At 33.0% G+C, this 19,453-nt stretch overlaps 1 protein-coding gene across 1 annotated transcript; it reads left to right on the top strand.

Annotated features, from left to right (window-relative positions):
* Positions 1 to 6,500: 6,500 nt before the first annotated feature.
* On the top strand, positions 6,501 to 19,090 carry LOC113778534 (serine/threonine-protein kinase SAPK7-like). Its single transcript, XM_027323972.1, has 9 exons — positions 6,501 to 6,620; positions 6,819 to 6,893; positions 7,043 to 7,144; positions 7,789 to 7,842; positions 7,951 to 8,043; positions 8,902 to 8,994; positions 17,281 to 17,385; positions 17,501 to 17,599; positions 18,782 to 19,090. Exons 1-9 carry the CDS (start codon positions 6,501 to 6,503, stop codon positions 19,088 to 19,090), a joined length of 1,050 nt encoding a protein of 349 aa, XP_027179773.1.
* Positions 19,091 to 19,453: the final 363 nt, after the last annotated feature.

Here is a 19,453-nt window from a genome sequence, read left to right on the forward strand (position 1 = left end):
AAATTTCAAGGAGAAGTGGAGGATAACTCTAGCAATCTTTGTTTTTGAGGTAATATGGCTGACCACTCTTTTCTTTTTCCTTAATCATGTTGGAGTTGCTTAGTAGCTTGTATTTGTGGTTGTAATACTTATATCAAGCGATTTTGGATGGTTGGGGTGATGAATTTGAGTTAAGGTTTGAATGATTCATTTATCATACTTGTTGTATGGGGGTATATGATGTATATAAGTTGGTATAAGAGGTGGTAGTGATGGTTTCAAGCTAAAAATGAGATTTATACCTTGATTGTAGCAAATTTCTAGAATTGAAGTTAAAGTATACTCTGTTCTGCCCGGTTCTAGTTCACCATATTATATGCCGAATTGGGCTTAGACTAAAACACGAAAGTTGTATAGAATGATATTTTATAGTTGGCTGCTAAATTTTAGCTCAATCGGAGCAACGTAACTTGTGAAAAGACCGAAATACCCTGACTGCCCTAGGTGAATCCAGTGATCAGTTTTGGATATTTCACCAACCTGGTCGTGTCTTTTCACCATGATATGTACTGAACTAGTATTTAGCAAAAACATCAAAGTTGTAGTACTATGTCTTAGCTTTCCAACGCCCCTGAGAACGTCTTAATCGGACTTCGGTAACTTGAGTTATGGCCATTTGAATGTAGTGCAGTTAACTAGCCTATTGGTAGGAATCCGGTTCTGTAAATTGGGAATATGACTTGGATACACTAGAAACTGGACGAAGTGGTCTTCATCAAAATTGTAGCCCTCTTTCTTAACTTTGAAACGTTATAAATTGCACCTCAATCCGATAAGCGTAGCCTCGGTTGTATCCGTTACGCAAAACAACATCAAATCTATCTTTTGTTTCTTGACTCAAACTTCATTTTCGCACATGTTCCTAGCTTGATTTTGTACTTGTATGACTTTGAGCCTATGGAATGGCTATTGAAATGAGATGATTTTGTGTGTGGCTTTGGGATTGATTGAGGAAAAGAATGAAGCCATAAATTGCTGGAAAATAGGTAAATACAAAGGGCGTGCTGCCCAAATTTACGCTCAAGGGTTAGGTAGATATACTTGCAACGTGAGTAAGGGTTGAGAGCGAATACCACTTGAACCATCTAGGATATTCGCGTTTTCTTTATCAAATTATATAAGTTAGAACTTGGCCGAACTTGTGCCCTTGGAAAATGAAATAATGACTACTAGGAATACGTTTTCCTCGTACTTTCGACTCAAATGGTATTTCCAAGTATAAATATTACCAAATTTCATAGTTTGAAAAGCGAGCAAGTGTTTAACGAATATTCTCCAAACGAATTTCAATTACTTGGTTCTTATTGAACGAAACATTTAAGTTTCGAACCTTAGTCACTTTTCAAAGTTCTTAAATAAAGTTTTATCGCAGATTTGGACTCCAAACCCGGAGTACAACCCCGACGTGATCACTGAGCCACTACATTTTGATGAGTACTTCCAAATATCTAATTGAACTTGATATTTGTGTGTAACACTTGTCCAATGTGATTACATGATATATATGAGTGAATTGATAGGGCAAGAGTGTACTTTATCGCACTTGCCCTAATGTGATTTATTCTTGTTCATCGATTGCAATTGACTTGCTATACATGTATATGAATTGTATCTTGCCTGGAATTCCAGAAACCCTGTGGCTAGTTAGTCGAGTCGAGCCGACGAGGGCCTGGTCGATTAGATAACGAACCCTGGGTAGTTAGTGATGTCGAGTGGAGTGTTATCTCCTCGACTAATCGGTATACTCGAGTATTACCACCAGTGTTTATTGTGGAGTTCGGGCCCGGTAAGGGGTTTGATCGGTGGACGGAGATTGGAGTTAAGTAGTGTTCTACTGGACTCGTTTCTTACTTGAAAGTTGACGGAGTGTCAACTACCAATCGATCAAGCTATGGTGGAGCCGATATATGAGCAATTGTATCCTTATATATGAAACGCCGAAAAATTTATTGTTTGGCTATATGAAGTGTTGTGACTCATTTCTTGACTTGTTTTGCTCGCCACTTCACTATTATTCTACTTTTGATGGTCAATTTGATATTTGAAACTTCACTGAGCTTTAGCTCACTCCTTTAGTTTTGTTTTCCTTACAGGAGTACAAGCGGGGCATGAGACGTGTACAGACTAGCATAGACTAGATGTTTTGACTTTTGACTTGTACTCGTGCTATCACTCGTTTAGGATGACTTGTACTTGGATTGTATATATTTTGAAATATTTTGGGTGTATAGAAGTTTTGTATCTTGATTTGTGCATCGATGTATATTTTAAGTTGAATTGCGATGTTTTTTTTGCCTATGGATGAATGCGTGAGGTACGAGTGAGTGAGTCCTGGCGAGAGTTGGGTAGGCGATACGCCGAATCCTTTGGTACGCCTTAGGGGCAGGTGGGGTCGCCACAGTGTGCCTGATCTGATGTCGTTTGGAGGTGTTTCTAAGGACCTTCCTGTTAAACCTAAGCTCAATCTCATGGGGAGTCAATTGAATCAAGCTAGCAAGGGCTTGGTCCAAGAAAATTGACAAAACCATGGGGACTGTTCTTAGGGAATCTTTGAGTATTGAAGACTCTAGATTTCTGGTATACTCGAGTATTACCACCCACTGTTACTGTTGAGGTGTTCGGGCCCGGTAAGGGGTATGTTTGGTGGACGGAATTTGGCGTAAAGTGGTGCTCTACTGGACTGGTTACTATACTTGAAAGTTGACGGGGTGTCAACTACTACTTGATCAAGTCTAGTGAAGAAAATGGAATTTGGCTCTTGAGAGCCAGCTGTATCCTTTCTACATGAAGTGTTTGTTCATTTCTTTAGTTAGTAAGTATATTTGCCTAATTAAAAGTGAAGTTCCATGATTCTTGATTGCTTGTCCTTGTGGTACCTCATTGAGCGTAAGTTCACCCCTTCCCGTTATCTTTGTTTTCCTTACAGGGTTCAAAATTTTGGGAACCGTGATTTTGAAGAAAAGAGTAGAGCTAGTTGTAAACCTTCTTTTGATTAAGCTCCTCCGTATTGGCAAACCCTAATTGTACCTTGATCATTTGTGGATATTCCGACTTGTATTGCTAGTTGAACTTTTGGGACCTTCCAATGTATATATATCTAAGTGTTTAATCAAGTGTTTTGATAGTATTCGTTTGAGATTGTACATTTATATGGTTATGTGAACTTTTCTTGTATCCGTTGGAATCGGGCGAGTTCGGAACTTGAACGAGGATGGAAAACTTTTGGCGGGAAATTCCTGCAGAGAATCCGGCCATATATCCGGCTGAAAACTGGCCGAATATTTGGGAACCGTGATTTTGAAGAAAAGAGTAGAGCTAGTTGTAAACCTTCTTTTGATTAAGCTCCTCCGTATTGGCAAACCCTAATTGTACCTTGATCATTTGTGGATATTCCGACTTGTATTGCTAGTTGAACTTTTGGGACCTTCCAATGTATATATATCTAAGTGTTTAATCAAGTGTTTTGATAGTATTCGTTTGAGATTGTACATTTATATGGTTATGTGAACTTTTCTTGTATCCGTTGGAATCGGGCGAGTTCGGAACTTGAACGAGGATGGAAAACTTTTGGCGGGAAATTCCTGCAGAGAATCCGGCCATATATCCGGCTGAAAACTGGCCGAATATGTGGCCGGATTGGCAGGGCTTTTGGAAAAAATTTTGGGTTGGCTACTGCCGGCAATCCGGCCGAATATCCTGCTGAATCTTGGCCGGATTGTGACGTGGCCGGGTTTCGTTCCGTTTTTCGTTTTCGTTGAAGCATTTAGTTGAAGTTCCATTTCACCATATGGTTTGGTAATCATGTTTTCAGCTTAGTAATCTCCGATTGTTGGTTTCTTGGGGTTCTATCACGCGTTACTTAGGGTTTACGAGTGTTTTGACTCCGTAGTTTTGGCGAGAGTTGGGCAGACGGTCCGCCAAACCCTCTGGTTCGCTTTAGGGGAAGCTGGGGCTGTCACACAACGTTGAGCGAAATTGAATTTATTTTAAGTTTTTTTTAAGTCGCACAGCAACTTAAATGAATAATAATTTTTTTAAAAAAATTTTTGCCAGTCGCTAGCCCCTTCTAGTATTGGATGCGGCTGAATTTGTGCACCATTGATCATAAGTTGATCAATGGTACGAATTTTTTTTAAAAAAAATTGAATGTGGCGACTACTTAGCCATATCCACTTTTGGATGTGACGTAGTTTTAGTACCGTTGATCAATAGTTGATTAACGCTGCAAAGAACTTTTTTTTTTTTTTTAAATCCAGACGCTGCATGCGACGTCCGGTATAGCCACATCCATTAACAGATGCTGCGAAACTCTATAGGCTATTGATCAATTATGATCAACGACACATAAACTCCATCGACAATTTTGATTCTTTCTTTTTTAGCCGTTGATTAATTCCGGATGAACAATTGGATTGTGTCCATATATAATCAATGTTCAATGCGTTTGGCTATAAATATATCACCAAATTTGTCAATTTGACTCGCACAACCCCATTTGTATCCTTCCATTCATCGTCTCCCCAATTTCTTCCTTTCATTATAAAGAAAATCTCGAAGAACTCCTACCTAGATTGTGTTTCCACCATTTTCAGCCAGTTAATTCGTGTACATTGCCACTCATTGGTGTGCGCCAATTTCTTTTATCGATCATAAAAAGCAAGTGAACTTCTAGGATCTAAAGTTGGTGGTGCTCAGTCAGAATCTCCGGCAATACTTGGTTCAACAGGTACCGCAGACCAACCTCATGTGTCATGTGAATATGACTTGATTTATTATATTTAATTAGTATTAGTTTATTAGTTGATTATGGTGATTTAAATGATTACTATTACATCAGTAGTTTATTACCTTTAATTAGTGTTAATTTATTACATTTGATTAGTATTTAAATTAGTTTAATTAGTAATAGTTTATTAATTAATAGTGTTATTAGCATTAATTATATTACATCTTCCTGTTGAAGGATTGATTGAATGTCAGACCAGAAATAGTAACAATAAGCAATAGTACAAGTACTATTTAGTAAATAGTATTAAAAATAAAAAATAGTAATAGTAAATAGTAACAGTAAAAAAAAGTAACAATAATAATAATAGTAATAGTGTTATTAGTATTAATTATATTACATCTTCTTTGCCACTTGATTGCATTTTGCACTTCACGTTCACTTGAAATCAACTTCGTATCATCAAAAATCATCCAAATATATTTTCACTTTGCTCCAATTGATTATTTAATCATTAATACCTACAAAAATATGAATTTTTGAGCAGTTAAATTCATAGAAATGCAATTTTCTTAGTTAAACCACAAAATACAAAATTCACTAGAAATCTAGTTATTTAACTCTTATAATGACTAAAACACATAAAAAAAGGAGTAATAAAATACAATAAAAATATGCAAATTAAGCATTTATCAATATGGCTTGTTTGAAAAACATTCTACAGCTAGCTAAGGGTAAATAACCAATATGTGGTTTGAGAATTCTAATCACAATCTCTAGATATTTAAACTCTACCTTTTTGCCTTATTGTAATTTTTTGAAAAGTAAGTCAATGTCAAACTAAAAAAAATAATTGTTACCTTATTATGTAGCTCGTTATTAGAAGAACTTTAGAAGTAACGTTACAAGAACTTTAGAAGTAAAATATATACAGACCATTTGTACAAGATTAAATATCAACATTTTTGTTGCTAATTTACTATTAATAGTTCCCATAATATTGCATGATGCTAGCTTGGTCATATGTTAAAATTAAATTAGATATAAAGAATATATAGGCCAATTCTACAAGATTAAAGATCAACGTATTTGTTGCTAATTTGCTACTCCATTAATAGTTCTAATAGACAAATGCCTGGGCACTGAATTTAACTAACCCCTTCTATTTATATAACCTTTTCAAAACCGACATCCTATAAAAGTCAAAACTCCAACCACTATCAGCACTACATGTTTCCTCGGAGGGCGCCGTTTTTGGAGATCCAACGCAAAAATCAGTTACTACAAAACGTGCAAAATATCCTACTTTTCTTGAAGAAACTGCTGAAATGGAGGAAGAGAATCACTAAACAAATGTTTGTTGATTGATGGATTCAATTTATGCATATGGAAAGCCAAACCAATGCCGACTTCTACATTACTCTTCTCCATGTGCTCTCCATTCACACACTTTCAGTCAAGTGCTATACAGTACAGACTACTGTGTGTTGTGTGTGTAATCTATAAATGCAATGGCATCCACGAGGCCTGCCTTGTACTTTTCAATCTGTCATTCATTGAATCTCAAGAAACTGAGAGCCTTTATGATCTCACATTAAGATCATAAATACCACAGCTTCCTTCTTGAACCTATACATTGATTTTTTGTACATATATGTGCTAGATAATATACGAATTTACCGCTATAGGTATTACTTCTTTAAGGAAATTGAAAAGGAGATCAGGGCTTCTGAAGATGGAAAAATATGAAGTCATGAAGGACCTTGGAGCTGGGAATTTTGGGGTGGCAAGGCTAATGAGGCACAAGGAAACCAAAGAGTTGGTTGCTATGAAATATATCGAACGTGGACGTAAGGTTCGTCTTCTTTATTTTTATTTTTTTATTTTTAAAATTTTTTTGTTTGTTTCGTCTTGGTTAAAATTACAGTATTTTATTCATTAATCCTTTTGGTCCTTTTTCTTTGTTTTTAAAATTTGTGTTACAAGAATATAGTTTTCTGATTCCAGTTTATATATATATATATATATATATATATATATATATATCCTGTAGATTGATGAAAATGTGGCAAGGGAAATTATTAATCATAGATCTCTTCGACACCCCAACATAATTAGATTCAAAGAGGTATGCAAATATATGCGACCTATTTATTTAAATTTAGAAACTATCTATGTTTATCTAATTTAGTGTTCTTTTCTTTTTAAGCCCAATCTATGACTAATTTTAGAGTTTTGTTTTCCTCCTCTTTCTTTTAAATATGTCTGCATGTTTAGGTGATTTTGACACCAACCCATCTGGGAATTGTGATGGAATATGCAGCTGGTGGAGAACTCTTTGATCGAATTTGCACAGCTGGTAGATTTAGTGAAGATGAGGTTATATTGATGCCTTTTCCTCCTTTTATTTCACCCCTTGTTTCACATTTTTTTTATTTCACGTGCAGTCTTGATCTAAATTTCACATTTCCTGTTGCACTACTTGGTATTCTAACTTGACATGTAGTCAATAAATTGTTACTGAATTTATTGAATTCTGGTTACTTTCTCTCTGCACATCCAGAAATAATTCATCTTACTAGTTGTAGAAACACACACACAGAGAATAAGGCTTATCTTGGCAAGTCAACATTTTTTTTTTAAATAAGGATTAATCTTACAAACATTGATAGTGTATACACTTTTACTATTAAATACATGACACATAATTCAAATTTGAATTTGAGACCCAAATTTTGCATATGTGTCATGCATCCAGTCGTGATACTGTATATATTGTCAGTGTATATAAGATTTACTTTAAAAATAATACATTTATTTCCATGTCTTCCAACTACTTTATCGTCTAACTCAATTTCAAGTTTTTGTGAAATATATACATGAATTATTTCTAGATTATAACTAAAGCCCCATTTTTTTTGGATCCATCTCACATCAATAACCCTACCTCTACCACTTATTATGTGTGTATATATATCGTCTATATCTAATTTTTGTTTTATTTTTATGTTTTTTGTGCTCAGGCTAGGTATTTCTTTCAACAGTTGATCTCTGGAGTTTGTTATTGTCACGCAATGGTAAGTGGACAAGTATGTTTTGCTAGATGCATACGTTATTTTATATCATCAATGAACGATTTGAGAAAAGGAATTATGTTAATGTGCATCAGTCTTGAAATCTTGCAGCAAATATGTCATAGGGATTTGAAGCTGGAAAATACACTGCTAGACTCAAGTCCAGCACCACGCCTCAAAATTTGTGATTTTGGTTACTCCAAGGTTCGTTGAACTTAATTATGTAATCCCTCAAAAAAAAAAAAAATTAATTATGCAAACACCCCTTACCCCAACCCGCTGCCCCAAAAAGAAAAAAAGGAAGAAGAAAAAACTGAAAAACATATGGAAATAAAATATTAGTACAAGCTTAGTCCTTTGGTATCTAAAAACTCTGCTTTTTCAGAAATAAAAATAGAAAACAAAATACCATTTTGCTCTTTTGAAGTTTAAGGATTTTAATATCCTAAGCCACAACTTATGCTTTACTGTATAATTGTGGCGAATTGCGTAGTACATTTATAAACCTTTCAACATTATTACGATTTCGGTTAATAATCCTTAATTGACCATTTGAAGTTTTCTAAATAAAAAATTTCATCCAGCTAATGATATGAAAATTTTATCAAACAATAACTCTTCTCAAACAAAATAAAACTCTACTCCCCCATTGGTTTGAGTGTTGAACAAATTGGTTCCTAACGTTTCAATTAAGATACATTCAAGTCCCTCAAGCACTCAACTTTGTCCAAATTATGAAAATTAATGTTGTTACTCTCAATTTGGAAACGCAATCACTCCTAGCAGGAAGGCAGGGGGAATAAGCAGCTTCTCCAATGAACATCAATGGTTGTTTGTAAGATCAATTCGTGATCATACAAGAATTTCTTTGGATGTGGTGATTGAGAGTCAATCAAGTGTGACAAAGTCTGGCTAAAGTTGAAATTCCAGAAATTAGAAGTTTTGGATTCTAATTTTTTTATTTCTTTCCCGTTTCTTAAATCTCACATCTCTCTTGCAACAAAATTTCTAATTCCCTTGTCCATTTCAAGCTGCTTTGGATGTAATTTGATTCTTTTACAGTCATCTGTGTTGCACTCAAGACCCAAGTCGACAGTTGGAACCCCAGCTTACATAGCCCCCGAGGTTCTCTCTCGTCGAGAATATGATGGCAAGGTAATTTCTTTTATGATCACTAGTTTTGTACTCAGTGAATGATTCAGACACTCAGTGGTGATTCTTTTTTTAAAGAGGTACAATATTAATGGATATACTATAGTTATTCATCTTTAGTCCACAACTAATGCATAGGACTGTCAATGGGATTGAACAAGTTCGAAATCAGCTCGTTTTTTTTTTTTTTTTTTTTTTTTTTTATCAAACCGGTAACATATCATTTACTGGTACTAAGTACAAACTTCGAGCAACTGCTCAACTGAATCTGCATGGACTAAGTCCAGCAGCCACACTGGGAAGTCCCGCTTCCATTCAGCTATATCAATCAGCCTAACAGCAAATTTTGCAACCTAGTGACTAACAGAGTTGTTTCTCCTCCTGGTGAAGGAAAAACAACATTCGTAAAATTCCTTTAGTATGAAAAAATTAGGATTGAGCCTTATGTTTGACTGAGTCAATTAAAGTTGGGTATAAATATTATGGTCGAATTAAATGTGATTTGAGTTTGGATTTTATTAAACTCTGCCTAATTGGATTGTGGCCCAAGTGATTGTGTATTTAAGTATATATATAACTTATAATAATATATGTAGTTTATAATTATGCATATTATGACTTAAAAAATTAATGGTTCATAGATAATCATATAAAAATACAGATGCATTAAACATATGTTATATATAATTATGTATAAAATTATGAGTTTGGGTTGAACTCAATTTAAGTCCGATACTTGAATAATTTTGTGAGTTGAGAATGAGTCTTATAGTAATTAACCTGAACCAGAGCCCAAAACCTAAAAGTTTGAAAGCCCAATTTTGTTCTTTTTTGAGTGGAGGTTGGACATGCCAAAACCTAGTTCACTAGACCCGATTAAGAACCCTACTTATACACATATTATGTAAGGCTCACACTGGGATAGATCCGATCTTCAAAAATTCAATGGTCTAATTTGTGCCATACCAACTCATCAAATGGTGTGATATAATTTGGGTCATTGAGTTTTTGAAAATCGGATTTATCCAAGTTTTGGACATTACATAATTGTGGCAAATAACCATTAGTGTGGTGTGAGTTTGATCACAAATTTTTTATTCGTACATCTTTCTCTTGAAAAAGAAAATTGAGCTTTATTGAACTTGGATTAAATTTGGGATCATAATGGTTCATGGCTTTTAAAATATTTTCATCTTACTTACCCAAAAAAATAAAAAACCTTTTCATCTTCTTCAATGCCAAAACAATTCAAAGTACTTAAGTCCAAAAAAGAATTTTTTATAATTGGTAGCGTAACCATTCCTAATTAATGTAAAAGAAAAAGTGTATCAAACATAGGCAATAAATTAAAATTTTTGTGACGTGTCACATAAGTTACTTTAGAAGCAATTAAACTTTTGTCAAATCTCTTATTTAGACATTCAATTTGTAACTGTGAGGACCCGTAAATTTTCCTTATTTTTATATTATTTTATTTTTATTTTCTCGTATGCATTTTCTTCATTATACCTTATTATATTGATTTTTCCAGACATTTTATAAGTGAATAGAGTTTTTAAAACATTTTTCTGATATAAGTTAGTTCATATTAAGTTGGAGTGTATAGTGGACGTGGGACCCGCTAGTGCGTTAAGTGAGAGAAATTCGGCCAATTAGGTTAAGTTTTGTATACAGGGATTAATTTACTAGGTGTTAAAAGATAATTAGAGGTTACTTAGTTGGATTAATCTTGGAGAGACAAAAGGATATGTTTTAACTCAAAAGGTGCAAGGTGTCGCGACATGGTTGGTTCTTGGATTTTGACCATTATTCACTAACTTTACTAAAATCCAAAATTGGTCAACAATCATCTTCATTCTTTGAGCATCTTGGCCGAGCTTCACAAGAAAAAAAAGAAAGAAAGCCTTCACTTATTCCTTCCATTCCTTGCTTTGATCTTGTAAACCAACCGTTAAAACTTTGAGTTGCTCCATAAAAACCTTTCTCTTGGTAGGATTAAGGAGAGTGGTGGAGTGGTTTGAGAAGAAAAGGTGTTAAGTTGCAATCTTTCTTGAGTTGTAAGGTGAGTTACTAAGAACTTCTTCCTTTGTCCTTAATAATGTTAAATTAGTGGCTTTAGTGGCTAAATATGTTGCTTTGTGTATGTTTTATGGTTAAAGGTAGAGTTTTGATGGATTTTTGATTTGTTAGTAATTTTTCTGTTTTATATATAGTAATTATTGTTTAGTCAAGGATTGATGGTTTGTTATAGTGTAAAATGGAGTTGTTATATGTTGGATATGATTGGTTGTGGAAAATTTCTGGTTTGGTGTGAAAATTCCAGATTAACTAACCCTTGTTCTGCCCGGTTCTGTTCTGCTAGGTTAGAGGCCGAATTAGGCTTAGCACAAAACATGAAAGTTGTAGAAAATGATGTTTTATAGCTGCCTGTAAAATTTCAGCTCGAGAGGAGTACCGTAGCATATGAAATGACCAAAATACCCTTGACTGCCCATAAGCCCTATTTTCGCGGACAGTTTTCTATTTTCGTGGGGATTTCAATTTTGACTCTGAAAATGCATGATTTAGCTTTGGAGGTCTTCATAAGAAATGTAGGTATATGTCTTGGCTTCGAAACGCCATAAGATACACCTCAATCGAATTGCACTGTATGTTAATTTGTTCAAGACTCCAATGTAAATGTATGTAGTTTCCGATTGTGTAGTTTTCTTTGGATCCTATCATGCGTACTATGTTGGGTTTGTGTGAATCGACTCCGTAGTCCCGGCGAGAGTTGGGCAGGTGGTACGCCGAACCCTTTGGTTCGCCTTAGGGTGAGGTGGAGCTGTCACAGTAACTTCTTCAGGTATGTATATTAATAAATTCGTTTATGCCTATTCATAGATTCAATTACTTTTATCAATTCAATAACAACCCAAATAGTGTTGAAAGATGAACAAAATTATTTGATACTCGAATCGAATTTGGCTTAGTAAGAGCTCGTTCAACTTTGGTTCGTCATATAGTCAAACTAAGATTAAACAGCGTTTTATATTCGAAAACACTCAAATTTGATAAAAACCTCGCTCAAAATCGGTTTAGCAAATAAAAAAGTCAACCTAGAACAAAATTTCAAACTTGTTAAAATAATTAAATAAAATTGAACATTAGGGTGTTTGACATGATTAGACTTATTTACATCCCTAAACCCAAGTGTATTAATACTTCTTTATCCTCAGCTTTGACACAAACATCACACTTCATTAAGTAAAATTTTTAGAGCAATATGCAATGCTTACAGTTTAGATGGACAAAAGGGCTATGTTTTGAAACTCGGACCGGACAATGACTCGGTCGAGGTCAGGGGTCAGGGGTCAATGGGTTCGACCGGGGTCGAACCCATCTAAGAACCGGGTGACGTCATCATGATGTCATAAATATGTTTAATTTTAAAAATTAATATGCTATGTAAAATTTCTAAAAATGTAATAATCTTGAGAAAGGTATGTTCATGTATATTTGGTGGTTCTAAGATATTTTACAAGAAAATACAAATAAAGTAATATAGTCAAGTAGCAATCTATAACATTTAATCATATTCAACAAGTTTAGAAGTTAGAACTAAATTAGAGGGCTTATTTGAAAAATAATACTAGAATTTAGGGCAGAAGCTACAAATTATAAAGATTTTTAGGCATGTTTACAGTTTTCTATCACTCTAGGGGTCAAACCATAAAATTGACAAAACTTTGAAACCCCAAAGCTGATTTCCCTAGATCTTTCCGTTCTTTTTTCTCTCAAAGTCTCGTAGGCCGTCATCGTCCTCTCCATCCCATCCTTTCTTCTCCAGAGTCCAGACGCATTCCTCCTTCTGTTTCTTTTTTTTTTTTTTCTTTTGTCCCTTTTTCACTTCTATATCTTTGCATTTCTTTTCTATTTACCACATGAAAATCATCAACACTATTTTTTTTGTTGGGCGAGAATCATCAACTCACATTAAGTTTCTTCTGTCAAATGCTGAAGCTGGGTCTGCCAAAGGAAAACGTGGCTCAACTATAAATGATTTCTAGACACAGTCTGGAAAATCATCAATTTCTCTTCTTTTTTTTTCTCAGTTCTCTTAATTTTAACTTTAGATCTTTCAATATTTGTGTTAGAATAGCCATATGTGACTATACCACTGCTGTTGCCGTCGAATCTGCACTCAAGGATCGATATTCATGCTGAAAATTTTGGGAGAAACATAGCAGAAATTGGATGTTAGAAAAAAATATCTGGTAAGAATAGCAGAAATTGGATGCTCAAAAAGAACCGGGTTTTCCCGGTTGTTCCAAGTTTCCGGTCAAACCCGGATTTTGACCGATTTTGACCGAGTCTTTGTCACCCGAGTTTTTGAACAAACTCGGACCGGACATGTCTCCGGTTCCCGGTTCAACCGGTCGAACCGCCCGGTCCGGTCCGAGTTTAAAAACATGGCAAAAGGGCACCGGTTTTTCTAAATGGTTATATAATAGTTGAAGGAAAATAGTAATGACAAGTTCCCACAATAAGTTTGGTTTGAGTATTCTACATGTAGATCACTCTCGGTAAAGGGCCGTACGAGGATGATACAATTATACGCATCATATTATATGAATTATTATTTCTTAAAAGCCCGATAAGAAGTTCAGTTTTAAAATATGAGGTTAGCAAAATTATGAATAAAAACTCGTATGCAATCATACAAACATATTTGAAAATTACGGAACCAAAAATGCTAGCTTAGTTAATAAGAATTTTAGATATTATGCTTTGTTAATTTTACTTTTTACTCATTTTGTTATGGAGGAGATATTAAATTAGTTATAATTTTATCAAATTGTTCAAATTATATGCATACATATTGAAAAGAGTACCATATAATTCTTTTTTTTTTTTTTGCATACCTCATAAAACATATATTTACCAAAAGAATTTTAAAACTTGGTCATGAATTTTTTTTTGAAGTATAATATTAAAAGAGTTTATTACCTGTTTTATACTTTTCCTTGAAATATAAAAATAATTTCAGAGTATTTGGGAAATGTATGTAAAACATGAATTTTTTTTAAATTACATTCGTAGACGTGTACTAAGATAGCTGTAATTCAAGTATCTGATATATATTGCCTTGTGTACCGATTTTGCACCTTGTAATAACCAAAATGACATATAAGTACTTTATTTTCATGGCAACTAATCTTGAGATTAGCTTTACAAAATTTCGTGGGTTGATTATAAGATATAATCAAAGATTTCACAATATAGAATCAACATATAATAAAACATTATTAACTTTTTCCTTTATGTTAGATTTACTATTTAACAAAATTTAAGAAATTAATTAATAGTTCTTGTTTTATAACTAAAATGGATAATTATATTAAGTTTAAGGACAGAGAGTAATTTGGTCACTCTCTATTTATTTCCTGAAATATAAGAGAAAATTGGTCATATTTAAGTTCTTTTTTCTAGTAGGAGAGGAGTAGGATTTAAGAAGCAATTAATTAATAGTTCTTGTTTTATAACTAAAGAGCATAATTATATTAAGTTTAAGGACAGAGAATAATTTGGTCGCTCTCTATTTATTTCCTGAAATACAAGAGAAAATTGGTCATATTTAAGTTTTTTTTTCTAGTAGGAGAGGAGTAGGATTTAAGAAGCAAGAAGGGGCAAGTGGTTTAGAATCTAGGAATCTCTAATTCTTGTGTCCATATTTAAGTTAGTTAACCATATTGTATAGTCTCTACGAATATTTAAGCTTTTGCCTTGAGGTTTTGATATTGGTATTTTAAGGCTTGACCAAACAGCTAGGAATTTAAGAAAAAAAGATTAGGGACAAGCCAAAAAGTAAAATAAGATAAAGAAAGAATTTTTCTCAAGGGTTCAGAATAGGCATTGATCAGTATTCATATGTTTACCCAATTTATTAGTTAAAGAGGCACATTCATATATTTTAACCTGTTGTATTTCGATAGTTATCCTTTTATATTATCTTTCAATTAAACCAAAAAATTAGAGAAATAACTTTCCAGTCATTTCTACGGTTGATAAAAAGATGCAAGGATATGATAAATTTATTTTTCAGTTTGCAGGGTTATTCAAATCTATCTGCATAAAATCTTTAGACAGTGTCCATGAAATGCCTCAAAAATATAAATGTATGAAATATAAATAATGCTAATAGTAGCACCTAATATCTTATAGTTAATTGGAAAGATTTTGATACGTGCATACATGATAAGTTAATAGAAAAAAAAGGTATGCTGTGATTTCGAAGAAAATAATCTTAGGGGATAATTGAGAGATAATAATATTCAACTGGCATATACCTGCAATCTCTGTGTTACATTTTATTTTTTGTTTGTTTCTTACTCTGGTGGATTTTGGTTTCAAATTTGTTCGGTAAAATCTATATCGAACCCTAAATTATCGATGTACTCCTTCTCTAGTTCGTGAATTTTAATTTTAGACACTTTATTTTTAAAATGTGAAATTTATCCTACTAATAAGATAATAGGTAAGTGAGGGTCAAAGTTTAAGGATTAAAGTGAAATAAATTTCATACTTTAAGAGCTAAAGTGTCCAAAATTTAAATTTAAAGACAAAAATCAATAGCTTTCATATTATATGGGGTAAAATATCAAAAATTGAAATTTAAGAACTAAAATAGGAATTCATCTATGTTTTAAGGGGTTCAAAGTGAAATTTAGTGAAACTTGTTGCAATCGTTTGTTCGTTACCAAATCCACTAATTTGTTGAAGGGCCATTTATCTCCAATGTTTTGAAGGAGCAAAACTATAATATAGCACAAAATCAACAGATTTAATATACTCATATGTGCGAAAAATGAGAGGTTCTTAAATAAGTTTTTAGTGCACTTTTGTGATTTGCAAATGGCTGATACCACAGAAGTAAATAAAATATGTCACAGTTTGTTTCCCCTATGATATAACGAGTCCCATCTCCCTCCACACCTAAAGTGATGGTCTAAGTATATAGAAAAGAATTACTTTTTCCTTTTTGGTTATATCTTGAAAATTTTGTTGTCACTTTTTTGACTAGCTGTCAACAGGAAAGGTTGGTCTGGTTTTAGCCAAAGGAGGTAAAAAGACAAATAATCTCCATTATTCAGTTTGATAGGACTGTTTTGTCCTTTTGGTGCAAAAATAAACATTGATCTCTATTATTAACCTTCTAATTCATGTAAGAAGTAATTTGTGCGCATGGCATATAACTTGGAACAAATTTAATTTACCACACAAAATAAAACCAAATAATGAAAAAGCTCTAAAGCTTAGATAGAGAGATCAATTTTGAACTTTTCGTTATAGTGTTGGAAGTAAAAATTTCGTGCTTATGTGCCATCCTATGTCACATATTCTAAAGCAAAAATCCATCATAGCATTAAGTACCTTTTAGATGCCTCTTATTTAGCTTAGGGACATTTGTATTTTACTTTGGTTTTCCCCTTTTATACAACATTCAATTCTTGTTCTTTTTTTTTTTTCAGTTGCAATTGTCATGCTATAATTATGCCAACTATGTCTAAAAACCTCTTTAGGGATCAAGCTTCACTAAAATTTTACTTTTCCTTTCCTTAGAGTGGTAATAGTAATTGAAGACTTAATTTTATTTAAAAATGGAATAATAGTCCATTATGTAACTATCAAGGTCATTTTAGTCAGCCGATACCATTGAATAATTGTCAAACTAAGCCTTCCTTTTCACCATTGATCAAAGGGGGCAAAGTGAAATTACATTTTCATAAGACAAAGTGCATATTATAAGGGGTAAAGCGTATTTTTATTAATGTATCACTTTTTCTACCGGATTAATCTTCTACATATATATATATAGTGTATATATTATCAATGTCAAATGCAGGACATCTAAGCTAAATTTGAATTTAGAATATGAATTTTGCATATGTTTCATGCATCTAACCATAATAATATATACATTGTTAATAAAAATAAAATTTACTTTTTTCTGTGTGAAAATGCTTATGGTAGCAAAAGCATAATAATTTCATGGATAGCTTTTTTATACACTGTCAGTATATAATTTTCTTTACGCTAATAGGTTTAGATCATGTTATGTAATATTAATTCAAATTTGAAATTTAAATCATGCATATGTGGCATACATCCAAAGCAACTAGTGTAAAAAAAAATTACTATACCCTTAGTGTATAAGAAGTTAATCCTAATTTTCATTCCTTTTCTTAATTTAATATAGTAAGAATAGATATGAATGCCATTGATTATGCTTAAAACTTGATGAAACAGTTGGCGGATGTGTGGTCTTGCGGAGTGACCCTCTATGTTATGTTGGTTGGAGCATACCCTTTTGAAGATCCTGATGATCCCAAAAATTTCAGGAAGACAATTAGTGTGAGCTTTTTTTCCTTTTCCCATCCAATTAATTTTTTTCACCTAATAACTATATACTTTCTGGTTGTTTATTTCCCAATGTAACTAAAAGATTTTGAGTTTTATTCTCTTGCAGAGAATTGTGGCTGTGCAGTACAAAATTCCGGACTATGTTCACATATCTCAAGATTGCAAGCACTTGCTTTCCAGCATATTCACTCCAAATCCGTTAAGGGTACGTATAGTTTATATATGAAAGTTTTTGCGTTCATATATTGTATTGTATTCGTTTTGGCTCAATTTGGATTGAGAGATTTGGTGAAAGATGAGATTTGACGACGATTTGAAATTCTTTTAAATTTCTCTAATTGTTTAGATTATTTAGAAGGTATTTCAATTTGTGAATCACAAATTATTATAGAATTTAAAACATATTTTGAAAATTGGTGAATTATAAATTCAAAAGCCTCTTAAATCCAAACAACTAGCGATTTGAATGAATTTCAAACTTTTTGTCAAACGCCTCAAACCAAACGAAGCCAAAAGAATACAATACAATATATTCACCCAAATCGCTCCAACCCAGTTCCGAACATCATTGATTCAATGTGAAGTAGAATATTCTTCTCACCCAGTTCCTATTATATTGTCATACAAAGACATTTATATTCTTGTGAAAGTTCTTTTTTTACTCCACTTGGCTAGGCATATCAGCGGGGTATCTTTCCAGAGTCCATTAAAACCGATCATATATTTTGTGGGCCTGAATTCAATTTTCAAATTTATACTTTTTAAAGGATTATTGTCCTGAGAACATTTGTATGACAAGAGTAAGCTTAATGGTTGGAGTCACTATACCTTGCATACAAATGATTCCTTAGAGAAGTGAATGTTAAATTGAAAACTTTGGATTAATCTTCTATACATTGAAATTATATATGCTGTTAATTTTGGATAAGTGACAACTATATAAAATTTAAATTTGAAATTCAACTTTTGTATATGTGTTGTAGATCCAATGATAATAGTGTATACATGCTAGTATATATATAAGATTTACTCAAAAATTTTATATTTCCTTCTTTTATATGTATAGCTTAATTAGTCATTCAAATCCCCCTTTCTTTTTTTTTTTCCCTTTCAAGTGGTATCTATTTTTTATGTGTGAATATGCGATTAACATTTTTCTTAGGACATAAATGTTAAATTAGGGAGACAACGGAATAGGCAAAAATCAAAAGATATTTTGAACAACTTATACTGCATGTATAATTGGAAGCAATTTTGAAGTCTTATTCTATATGTGGCTCCTATATACAACCAACACATATATAGAATATATGTATTAATCACTTGTAGATATGGTTAAAAACCTATACTAAAGACCTGAATTGGAGCATTTTGCCTTGTTGGGCAGAGAATTACTATAAAAGAAATTAAGAGCCACCCATGGTTCTTAAAGAACTTACCAAGGGAGCTTACCGAATCAGCTCAAGCCACCTACTACCAGAAAGATAATCCAAGCTTTTCACTTCAAAGCATTGACGAAATCATGAAAATTGTTGGAGAAGCAAGAAATCCACCTCCATCATCGAAGCCAGTTGAAGGATTTGGCTGGGGAACAGAGGAGGATGACATAGTAGTAGGAGAGGAGGAGGAAGAAGAAGACGAGTATGAAAAGCAGGTTAGAGAGGTCCATGAAAGTGGCGAATTCCACATTAATTGAAGTCTTTCTTTCTTTCTTTCTTTCTTGTTGTCACATGACAATAACATTGTATGATATTTTTCTGTTAGAAGTTGGAAATGGAATTTCCTTTTAATATTCTATATTAATATGCAAGGTTGCTTAATATCACATGATAATTCTTTGGATGCAATCTAGGTATTAAGGATTGTCAAATTTGTTTATTTGCTGCAAAGCTTCTTAGACTATATTCAATAGAAAAGGAAATAAAGGATAACCTTGAATTATAGCTTCTATACTCCAAAAAAATGTTCTTTAATCATACAACTGGGTAATCATTTTTCTTTAGAAATGCTTTCCAGGTTTTATTTATTGTTCTATTTAAACTTTGGGTGATTACAGTGT

This window comes from Coffea eugenioides, chromosome 7 (genome assembly GCF_003713205.1).
Source record: "Coffea eugenioides isolate CCC68of chromosome 7, Ceug_1.0, whole genome shotgun sequence".
Taxonomy (NCBI): domain Eukaryota; kingdom Viridiplantae; phylum Streptophyta; class Magnoliopsida; order Gentianales; family Rubiaceae; genus Coffea; species Coffea eugenioides.